This window comes from Pelodiscus sinensis, chromosome 3 (assembly GCF_052426305.1).
Source record: "Pelodiscus sinensis isolate ZL-2025 chromosome 3, ASM5242630v1, whole genome shotgun sequence".
Taxonomy (NCBI): domain Eukaryota; kingdom Metazoa; phylum Chordata; order Testudines; family Trionychidae; genus Pelodiscus; species Pelodiscus sinensis.
Window position 1 is genome coordinate 76,578,072 of NC_143054.1, and position 12,223 is coordinate 76,590,294.

At 44.1% G+C, this 12,223-nt stretch overlaps 1 protein-coding gene across 3 annotated transcripts in view; it reads right to left on the reverse strand.

Annotated features, from left to right (window-relative positions):
- HACE1 (HECT domain and ankyrin repeat containing E3 ubiquitin protein ligase 1) overlaps positions 1-12,223 on the reverse strand; it is a 92,438-nt gene that overhangs the window by 53,255 nt on the left and 26,960 nt on the right. For all 3 annotated transcript variants that reach the window (XM_075923937.2, XM_075923936.2, XM_075923939.2), the window contains exons 9-10: positions 11,631-11,732; positions 6,447-6,553 (exon numbers count right to left, since the gene is read on the reverse strand). In XM_075923937.2, coding sequence (XP_075780052.1) covers positions 6,447-6,553; positions 11,631-11,732 — 209 coding nt within the window. The remainder of the gene's footprint in view (positions 1-6,446; positions 6,554-11,630; positions 11,733-12,223) is intronic.

The window sequence follows — 12,223 nt, forward strand, 5'->3', positions numbered from 1 at the left end:
AAATGGTCAAAGAACGTATGCTGTAATTTTTAGTGATTTGTAACCTTATTTATATTTCAACTATTTTGCAATAATAGCTAAAGAAAAATAGCAAATACAAACTTTTAGACTATGTTTTTAGCTTTTGTATATACCTACACCACTTCAGAATCATGGGTAAGAGATGCCATCTCTATTACAGTAAGGTCTTAGCACAACACTAATCATAAACCAAGATGACACAGAAGAAAATGTTCTCTCAATATGAAATTATCTTTCAGACCACCGTTAGAACTGTGCCAAAGAGGCACTGTGCTACAGTCCATTATTACCCAAGTATTATGCTGAATGTTTTAAATTAGACCCATCTGCCTTTATCAGCAAATGAACCAGGATGACAGAAATCACACTGCTTCCATTAAAACAAGCTAAGTGATGCACAACATGCTAGCTAGTACCTTGCCCAATTTAATATTGTAACAATGTAAACACCACATAATCATGCTTTCTGTTCATAAGCTTCCAGAATTTTTCAACCCTGCTAAAAAGGATGCTTGTCCTCTGATCTGAGAACACCCTAACATAGTATTAAACTTACCGGAATTCAACTCAGTATCTAACCAATATTAAAATACAGTATCAGAATGCCAACTCTGACTTATAAATACAATAAATCAGTGGTTCTCAACCAGGATTTTGGGATTCTCTAGGGGCTGCAAGCAGGTTCCAGAGACTGCTAACCAGGGCTAGGGCAGAAAGCCACATGGAGCTGAAACCCAGGGTCCCAAGCCCACCACTCAAGATGAAGCCAAAGCCTGAGCAACTTAACTTCGTAGGCTTCCCAAGCAATTTCCCTGCTTGCTGCCACCTAACACTGGCCCTGGCTTTTATGTACAGAAAAACAGTTGTGGCAGAACAGGTGGGCCATGGAATTTTTTTAGCATATTCAGAGGAACATCTCAGAAAGAGAAAGGTTGAGAATCCATGCAATAAATTATATTCTCTGATTTATGAGATGTGTAGTGACACGGCTAGAAGCAGCTCAACTAAGCCAGACGAAAGTACATGTAAAACAGGTTTAAGTCACAACTTGAAGGGAGGTGGGGGGGGGGGGGGGGTCGCAGTAACAAAGGTTGCTTAAACGCAGGGATTCTCAAAATCAGGCCAACAGGATAGGGAGCACTGTACTAGACAAAGAAACAGCATCTGTTCTGATTCGGTTAGAGGTCTGAATCAGTTCATTCTTTAAGAAAGAAGATGAAGCAGGCGAAACTTTCATTTTTTAAAGAATTACTATTAAATAAAAGGTATGACTAAATTATTTAAGGAGATTAACATTAACAGCTTTTTAGGAAAAGTGAAAGAGTTCACACCTTTCCTGCTGTTATTTGATCAGGTAGTTTTTAAAAAGCCAGGATTAAATTAAAAAAATAGCATTTATATTATAAAGGAAAAGGCTGCATTTACCCCAGTTAAAATTAAAAAATAAATAAATAAATTTACAGATTCAAAATTGTGGTCACCTAAGATCTTGGTCATAATTGTGCAAGTATCACTTGGGAGATTCTTATCTAGCCATCATTCTGAACATCATACATTTTCATTTAAATTATCTGAGACAAACTTCACCCATCCATGTAGATGAACCCAATGGTCTAGTGCCGTGGTCCCCAACACGGTGCCCGCAGGAGCCATGGCGCCCGTGGGGGCATTTGTCTGCGCCTGCCAAGTGCACGTGGCGCATGTGCGGTGGCGGAGCCGGCCCCGGGCACGTGGTGCACGGTGAGCGCCGGACCCAGGGGCGCCGCGGATTGACCCCCCGCGGCGCATGGGGGGGGGGGGGAGAGAGCGCCAGCGCCGGCCCCGGGCGCCCGGCGCTTGGGGAAGGGGGAGAAGGGGGGAGGGGGAGAGCACCAGCGCCGGCCCCGGGGCGCGCGATGCTTGGGAGAGAGCACCGGCCCCGGGAGCGCGGCGCTTGGGGGAGAGAGCGCCAGCGCCGGCCCCGGAAATGTGGCTATGGGGGGGGGGCCCCTGCTCGGGGGGCCCCTGCTCAGGGGGGCCCCTGCTCAGGGGGGCCCCCGCCCCCCGGGCGCCCGGCATCCCCAAATGGTTGGGGACCACTGGTCTAGTGACAATGCCTTCTATATTAGAATTTGGTACCCATATCTTACTTCCCTCACTGAGAATGTTTCAGAAACATACAACCAGACCAAAAGAAGAAATAAGCTAACATTTTCCTTGAGCTAATAGTTTTATCCAGTTCTCCTCTGCAAAAAGAATCTCTCTCCACATCTGCTATATATGTTGCAGAAAAGCTTTTCTAGACATGCTGCATATTAAAAAAAAAAAAAAAAACCTACTTGTATTGCTCCACCTGAAAAACTGGCTTCACTAAGTTTCAAAGTCAAACATATAAGCATCAGCACGTTCTGTCTACATACTCATCACCCCCAACACTAATAGCAGACTACCTCGATTTATTTGAAACTTCTGTGAGGTGGAGAAGTATTATCCCTGATTTACATAAGAATTCAGAGATTCAAGTTTGATTTGGCCAAATCACTTAAAATCTGTGATGGAGGACTGAACCCTATCTCTCTCAAGTATCATTTCTTCACTTGTATGATGCTGATAACAAAATAACCACTACAAAATCATGCTGAAGCATAGAGATGGTCTGTAATGTGGGAAAGGGAAATAACCAGAAATATTTGAAAATCTGAGAGCATTTTACCAAATTTTAATTACGAATTTTTCCAAACTACCTCACATTGTACATATAAAACCCTCACTTTATTTCTATTAAATGACTCCTGTAGGTGGTTTTCATGATTCTGCAGGATTCTGTGCTATTTGTGATACCATTATATTATATGGAGATACATTTGTTGGGACTCCATGAATTCATAGACTTAAAAATAAGGTACTGCATTTATGCATTTAATCTGGTGCTCAATTCAAAAGTCTACAAGCGTTTTAAAACAAGAACAGAACAAAATAGAAAAAAAATTGAGTTCAACTTTGTCTGGATACATAAAATTAAAATGGCATTACATCAATGCTCTTAAACAAAATTAAACTTGAAATGAACTAAGATTTGTTTAAACATATCTTTAACGTTTATCTAGTGAAGTAGAGACATATCAAAAAGAAGAAAGCAACAATGAGTTTGTGGAAGAATCTGAAGTTCCAGAACTACTGAGACGCTCCAACCTACTACCTACAAATTGGATTCATACTCAACAATGTTCGGAAAAAATTGTTTTTATCCTGGTTTGGAAGGGAACCAATTTGATCCCCTGCTGACTAAAAGGGCAAGATGCCAACTTCCCTCAAAAAGTTCATGAACATTGTCCTATAAATCCTTTCCTTTTTCTGATGAAGACAAGCTATCCAGTTAACACCCTAACTGTAAATTGTCCCTTCTGCGAAAGCTATCAAGAAATTTTGAATAAATAAGAGAAGGGAGGCAAAGGAAAAAAAATTGAAGGGGAGGAAGAAGAAAAAAAAAAAAAGGACAGTGAGTAGATAAGCTTCAGAGGGATAGCAGAGTAAGTCTGTAACAGGAAAGACTTTAAAAACAACTGTTAGTCTAGTACCGTGGTCACCAACAGGTCGATCGCAATTTACTGGTCGATCGCGAGGCCTCGACCAGTAGCTCGCGAGGCGTCCTGTCTGCCCTGTCCCCATTTCCCTCCCACCCTGAGAAGCCCCACTACTTACCTCAAGTGAAAAAACGGAGGTAGTGTCTGCTTCCCGGGGATGGACAGAAGTCCTGCAGCTTAGCGCCACTTCCGGCGATTCCAGAAGTGTGCTAGCTGCTCTGCCGGGTGTACTGCGGGAGGGAGCAGCAGCTCCCTACACTGCACAAGAGGGGTAAGTCAGCCCCGCGGGAGGCGCACAGGGGGTTAGCCCCGGGGCAGCCACGCGCGCGGGGCTTCCCTGTGTGGGGGGGGGTGTTGGTGCCGGGTTTCCCTGCACCAGGGAGTTGGCCTCCTGGGCAGGCGCGCGCTGATTTCCCTGGGGAGGGGAAAATCCTGGGAGGAGGGAGATGCAGGGGATTCTCTGCCTCCACTGGCACCCCACTCCCCACCCACAGAACGCTGACCCCACTCTCTTGTCCCCAGCCACAGAACTCTGTCCCCAGCTACAGAACGCTGTCCCCACTCCCCTAACTGTCCCCACTCCCCTGTCCCCTGCTGCAGAACCCTGTCCTCTGCCCCCCCAGCACCCTGTTCCCTCTCCTCTGCCCCCAGCCGCAGAACTCTGTCCCCACAAAATGTATAATTATAAATGCTTCATTTTAGATTTAAATAGCATGAATAAAAAAAACATTTATTTCATAACTATAAACATGTGATTTTAATTGTATGTATCGCATAATTTAAAAATAAACTGTTTATCAGAGTATGTAAGTAAGGACTGGGGATAGCAAGTGATGGACAGGAGGAGAATAGAGAGGGCGGGGCTTCAAGGAAGGGGCGAGGCTTCAAGGAAGGGGCGAGGTGGTAGATCTTCCCCTGTTCTAAGATTTAAAAAGTAATCTTGGGTGTAAAAAGGTTGGAGACCATTGGTCTAGTAGCATCTCAAAAACTAAATAGGTACAAGAGGCTGATAAGAACCATTAGTTAGCACTTGGAAAGGAAGATGACCAACACCAGATTTTACACAGACACCAAGAACCATTAGCACCTTCATTGTTTGGTTGGTTGATAATGTGCAACCAAGTTTACAGTGAGGCAATTCCACTCTGGGGTTATCTTATTTCAGTTAGTCCTTTCAGAGTGCCTCACTCACTTTTGTATCTATGCCATTCCATTAGTACTTATGGCTCTGAAATCTGGTAAACTTTCCTGTAAAAAGTAAGAAGTGTTTCATGCCAACAAGACTATTCAATGAAAAAGAAAACCAGTGCAAGACAGAATTAATAAGTAGCATAAAAAGTCTGAGGTAAAAGTTATATTCCACAACTCACCACAGTCCGCATACAGCAATGAAAGACGTAGAACACAAGAAAGATTGGACAGAGGTGGAAAAAGGGGTCAGAGAAGAGACTACCAATTGCAGGTGCTGCTTAAAGAACCAACCAACTTCTTCTGCATATCAGCAGACACATTTAGAGGCAAAAGCCTACCAGGACATTTTAGTAGGCATACAAAGACAAAATCTTCTTTGAATGGAGTTCTGTAATGTACAGGGAACCAGTGTAACAATCTGACATTAGAGAACTGAGCATACTTGTATTCAAGATGATGGACAACTACTTTCACACATGAATCTCAAGGGGAGGAACATAAGACACTTATAGGTGTGTTAAAGTAGTAAGAAGGAATGAGGGGATGGGTGAAGATTATAATAGGCCTGAAGTTGAGGCAGTGGCATAAATATCCATATAGGATCAAACATGAGGCCCAAGTAGGTCAGGAGCCAGTCTGAAATACCAGCTTGATTCAAATGCTTCAGAGGAATGCTTAAGACCGTGCTGTGAAACAGCAGAAGCCTGATTTGCAGAGGGGACAGATGTGAGAAGAGAATTCAACTTAAGAAAAATGCTAGTGTTAGATAGTAGAAGCAAAATGAGGCAACTGAGATGAGTAGGGAGATAGAGTATCCTCACATACCACTTGCTCCTATGTGCTTTTGTAAGGCAAAAGTGACAATTAACTGAAGGAACATGAAACAACAAGTTTTAGCAAAGCTGCGTAAAAATGGCAAGGATTAGATTTTAAAAGGTACAAATGAGATGGCTAGGAAATAAGTAGCAGAAGAGGGCCAGGAGTTAGTATATGGCTTTCACAACTTGGCTGACAGTGTAATCATTTACAGAGTCTGCTCTACAGTTAAATGTTGATGATCTTGACACACCAAATAAAATTAATTAGCCCATAATGAACCCATCCTAAAAACATACTTACATAAAAGCGCAAAAAATGACTATAAGCCAAGTGAAAAGAAGTGGCAGAAAACTCCACTAGAGCCTAGATCCAGCACCACAGAACCCCACAAATCATAAGGCCCACATGATCACCACTGGAAAAAAACTGCGCTGTTTCTTTTAAAGAACCTTTTTAAAAGATTTTTAAAATGCAAAATGAAAGACAACTAGCTTAATCTTTTTTCAAATGTTTCTACCAAGTATGATTAATTTACATTTGTCTTCATGCCAGTTGGACTACAAATTAAGTGAACGATAAACATTCTGTTCTTGATAATAAATACAACTAAGAGCCACTGGACTAAAGCGCCCCAGTAGCCAGTGGGCCACAGGATCAACAGCAGAACCTGATGGCCATGCGGGAAGAGCCTGCAGGCCAGCAGCAAAGGGACCAGAATTGACCTTCCCAATACAGTAAACTCTCTTGTTTGGGAGAGTCAGGACCTAACAGTGCCGGACCAGGGAGCTGCAACCTGTATCTTTAAACATATTTTTCACTACTGACCCACTTATATATTATTTTGATACTTACCTAAGTAGTTTGTGACCATTTGTTGTAGCAACTTCAGCAAGGCTTGTTAGGATCTTAAGATACTGACTTTCACTTTGCTGGGACAAATGTTCTAGAACTTGCCGCAACTAGATATGGTAAAATAAAAGTAGTTAACATGTGATTTTACTAAGTGTTCTATTACAGATTAATTGAACACAACATATGGCTAGGTGAGGTAGGAACCAAGGTTCTCTCTAAGCTGCATGGCAGCACAAGCCCTGCAGCTGCTCAATGAGACCCACTGAGAGGCTCAGGGCTGCCATGCATGGAGCTGCCTAGTTGGGGGAGGTGCATGTCTCCCTCAGCTATAGCAGCAACTCCCTGCTGAGGACAGAGCACAGAGTCTCTCCCAGCTGGTGGGGGGAGGGCACGATAGGACAGATGCCGGAGCAGCCTCTGTCCACAAGGAGCTTAGGGCCCTAGCAGACAGAGGCTGCTCCATGGAATGCCTAAGCAACCTTTGTCCACAGGGAGTTCAGGCCCCCGGTAGACAGGGGCTACTGCCACCCTGCACTACTGCCTCTGTATCAGGATGGCAGTCGTGAGCCAGTCTGCATGGGGAGCCAACGGAGGCAGCAAGAGGAGATGTCAGGGGCTCCCTGAGAGTGGGGCAGGGAACTGAGAATGCACTGGCTGTCGCCCTGCCCCAAGGGGGGAGCATTTTAGTAACTAAATACTAAAAAAAAATTGTAGCTACACAATTATTAAAAGACAAACAATATCTAACATCCCTACTCCTGAGCAGACTTATCTTGACAACATCCAGAATCTCTTCTCTACCTTCAGTTCCACCTTTTACCTTTCATCTGCACTCTTCACTGTCCAGGAGCTCAAAAGTTTTCCCAAGCACAAAAATCCTTTAACTTCTATCCATGCTCTTCACTACATCCTTGTATTCCTGCTGTCATCCTTTGTTACTTTTTTAATTCCTCTCCCTTCGAACATATTCTTGCATCACTCCTTCTTCCTGAAAAAGCTTTTCCCTCAAACTAACCTCTAGCTTCGATTCCTGAAATACTAGTTGGTAATGCCTAATCACATTAATTTCTCCTCCAACTAATTCCTTGCGTCTCTTCAATCCAATCCAACTTCCCACCATTACCACCCTAAGTCAACATCAATACTGAAGGAACAAAGCATTTTATTTTCAATTTGAATGACCAGTCTCTGTTCACACAATCGCTTGCTGCTCCTCAGCTTTGTCATCTTGGTTTCCACAATATTGCTTTCTGGGTTCACCTTTCTATGTGCTGAAATCTCTTATAGCATCTCATCTTTCTCTTCTCTGTTGCTTTTTCTTTAGAAATGTCATCCACTCCCATTATTTTACTTACTACTTCTATGAAGATCAGCAAGTCCCTAAAGCCTTGCTCGATCTACTTCTGTATCTTCCCATGCAACTTAAACATCTCAAACTTGATGACTCAAATTCAGTGAAGTTGCACCCACACATTGTCACATTACAATGTGTGCTCAAACCTGAAATTTTTGTTTGGTTATTTACTGAGGAGCTGAATCTGACAACTGTTCTAGAAATTCTGGTGCAGGGCCCATTAAACATGGGGGTGGTAAAATGTTTTTATGTATATAAACATCATGTTCTAATAAAGTAGTACTGGTTTAGTATGAAAATGTACAATGAAGTAGCCCAGTGACTGCTAATATGTACTGATTTCTATGATGGAACATTGGCTTTAAAGTCAGCTTAGACTACAACAATATGAGTTTGGACTCTTAGATCCCCTGTCATCATAACTCTGGCCGACTGGAAGTTTGACAAAATGTAGGTAGCCATCCTTTCCTCAACTTCATGATGAGATGGCAAGAACAGACATGAAAAAAGCAAGCAGTTAAAGAATAAACACAAATCAGACATCAGAAATGGTAACACACATAAACCTGTAGGGAAACATTTTAACCTGCCTGGTCATTTAATCATGGATTTAAAAGAATTTCTCTATCCAACTAGAGGGAGACACCGCAAAACCTGAATTCACCTACAAGTTTGACACTGTTACCCTGGGCTTGAATTAACTTGACATTAACTAGTTGGCATGTTACAAAGCCAATATCCCTGCCTTTAACATCCATATTTTCACATCAAGACTATATATGGAACACATCCATCCCACTTAATATTCCTTAACACAGGCCCTATAATTTCTTTTGCTGTTACATATGCCTTGGTTTCTGTTATTTCCATTCCAAACTCATCTGAAGTGGGCTTGATCCACAAAAACTCATGATCCTATATATTTTTGTTAGTCTCTAAGGTGCCACAGGATTTGTCATTTTTAAAGTAACACAGAGTGTTAGAGAAAGTAAGCAGATTGTATTTATTTCTACTGAAGATAATGTTCAAAGTATCAAACTTGTGTTTCTAATATCTGTATTAAAGCTCCAGAACAGATACCTCAAGTCTTGTGATTGGGATTATCTTCCTGAATTATCTCCTGATTGTTATAAGTGTGCAAATAAACTGAAAATGTGGGCTTAAATTGGAGTTTGTATACATTTTTTCTTTATACAGGAAGTCCCCGGGTTACTTCAATCCGACTTACGTCAGATCCCTAGTTACGAACGGGGGGAGGGGGAGTGGCAGCTAGTGCGGGGTGCCCGGAGGCCGCAGCCTGGCGCAGGGCCGGGTGTTTAACAGCAGAGGCAGATTCCCCTTTAAATCTCCCCGCCTGCCCCCCTCTCCTCCCAGGTCTTCCTCTTACCACAATGCACGGGGCGCGCCGGACTCCCTCAGTGCCACCTGAATGGAAATGCCGCCGCGGCGCAGCTGGTGCAGGGTGCCTCCCCCATTGTCGCCGCCTCCGGCGGCACGGGGGGCGCTTCCCCCCAGCAGACCAGGGAGACGTGGAGCGGCTTTTTTCGCCGCGGAGGATGCAGGCGGCGGGTCCAACCCGGCAGCGCCCCAGCTGCTCTGTCCCAGGCATCCAGATTCAGCTGCTGTTGAAACTGACCAGCAGCGGCTGAATCTGAGATACCTGGGACAGAGTAGCTGGGGCGCTGCCAGGTTGGTCCCACCGCCCGCGTCCTCCGTGGCGAGAAAACCCACTCCGCATCTCCCTGGTCTGCTGGGGGGAAGCGCCCCCCGCGCCGCCAGAGGCGGCGACAGTGGGGGAGGCGCCCCGCACCAGCTGCGCCCCGGCGGCGGCACTGAGGGAGTCCGGCGCGCCCGGTGCATTGGGGGGCAGGCGGGGAGATTTAAAGGGGAATCCGCTTCAGCCGTTAAACACCCGGCCCTGCGCCGGGCTGCGGCCTCCGGGTGCTGCAGCGGTCGGTCAGGGTGCACGGGGAGCGCTTGGCCCCAGCCCGAGACTGGCCGTGGAGGGGAGTGGGGGAAGGGGATGTGAAGTGCCGCCGGGGCCATTTTAAAAAACTCCCTGCGCCAAGGCCGACTTACATACAAATTCAACTTAAGAACAAACTTACAGCCCCAATTTTGTACGTAACCCGGGGAATTCCTATATAGCAATTAGCTTTCAGGAGCACTGGATCCAATTTCCAAGTTATTATCTGTCAAAAAAATTAGTTCTCCCAGATACCTAAGTAATCACGTTTACAAGTTTAAAGCCACAGCAGCAACACATACGTAAGCATGGCATACTCCATATACCATGCCACCCTTATTTCTACATTGCTTCTTACAGTGGCATTTCCTTCCAGAAGCCATTATCAAACCACTTAGCCAGTGTTTAATTTGTGCTGGGCCTGAGCTCTGGCACCTCTTTCAATACAAATTAAGGACCAGGGTCAGGGAGAGCAGTAGGGCATGGAAATTGTGCGGGGGGTGGGAAGCCTAGAAAGCCTGTGGAGACCAGAAGTGATGAGAGGGGAATACAAGTTCACCCAGGGCATTATTTTCCCTAGGGATGATCCTGTTTATACTAGTAAAGGGAGCAAGGTAGAGAATGACTAAAAGCAAAATGAGCTGGAAATTATTTCAAGACCCATAATCTTCTGTGATCAGGAAAGGACCCGGGTGCAGCTCGCTACATCATCATATTAAATGAAAATCTGGAAGAGGGGAACATAAACCCACCTCATAGTTATTCTCAGGGCTTGATGAACTGCGGCGAAAGCCTCTCGCCATCCCCATACTGCGCATGTGCAAGAGCCGCATTGCGCATACGCCGCTGCCGGTAAACAGGGCGCCGGGCTGAACTCTACTCACCCCGAGCAAGTAGATTCAATAGATTGTCAAGCTCTGGTTATTCTCAACCAGATAATTCAGGGAAATCATACTTACTCCCAGCCAATGGGATTGTGCTGGGGATGGGAGCAGCCCTGAGGCACTACATCCCTCTCCCTTGCCTGCTCACAGCCTATGTAAAACGAAGAGCCCCACAGTGGCTTTTCTTTATGGTGTGCAGGGGCAAGCAGAGGAGGCAGCCTGGGAGCTCCCTGCTGCTTCCATGGGCCTGATCCAGCCAGCAGAGGTGTTTTGCCCCAGCTTGCTACATCTCCAGTGCAGGCCACCTGCTTCCGGGGGAACCAAGTAGGGGCTGGGCTTGAGCTTCAAAAGAGCTATATCTGTTTCTCTCAGAAGCCATAGGATGCTGACCCCTGGACTATACGATTAGCCAGATAATCTCATTTTAAACATCCTTATGCTGTACCAAAGTTGGTTTGTTTGGGGGTTTTTTGCAAAGAACCCGCAAAAGGCCTCGTCTTCCAGCTCTTACTCTGATCAGTCTTCCAAAGTTATGACAGCATATTAACAGAGTTCTAGATAAAATCTAAACACTTTTACTTGTAGGCTACACCAAATTTCAAGCCAGCATGCCATGGTAGCAATCAGTACATATTAATCTCTCAGCTAACTCATTGTACATTTTCATGTTAAATCAGTATATTTTATAAGCACATGAAGTTCTGCACTAGAGAGACAGACAAATGAGTTCTCCATGTTTAATGGGCTTCTCATCAGAACTGCTGGACGTCTCCAATTATTGAAGTACACCATTGTAAGCAAAAAATTCATGTTTAAGTACACATTGTAAACATGATCATGTGTCAGTGTAATTTCACTGAATTTGAGTCAAGTTTGAAGTGTTTAATCTGTTGGGGAAGGTACAGAAGTAGAAAGAATGCATTAACAAGCTTGCAGACACACACACACACACACACACACACACACACACGTTTTATTACCATGTTTTCTCGAAGAACTTCATTCTGTGTCATTTGAATAATTGTCTGGAAGAGTCTAGGATGATGCTGTATTAAAACTTCACAAGTCTCTCCATATCCACCCTGTATAATAGCATTTTTAAAGCAAGCATTATAAAAACAATTTTTAAAACCATGTAGTTTATGCATGCCTACAGCCAGACAGTCCATTCTTAGGGAACAATACTAAAGAACAAATGCAGAAGACACAAAGACCAAATCTCAAAGTGAAGACTTGCATGTTAAATCAAAAGTTATGTTTCAGTGCTGAGTGGATTTTTTGTTAATAAAGATTGATGAACACATTCATAGGTTAAGCATTAGTCTCAGTTTCTCACTTTCTCTTCTCAAAGCAATTTCACCCTTCAGAAACTGCAGTAACTTTATATTCCAGCAGCCATTTTAACTGATAATTCTTAAGAACACAGGAAAAAAAGTTGTACACAAATCATAGTGGAATTAGCTCCTGCATTTACATTTGTTGCTATTCTAACTTGTTGCACTCAAAACTAATTTCCCAAAACACAGTTAATGTGCACAATTTTTTGAGCAAACTGATGCTGGCTGTGCAATAA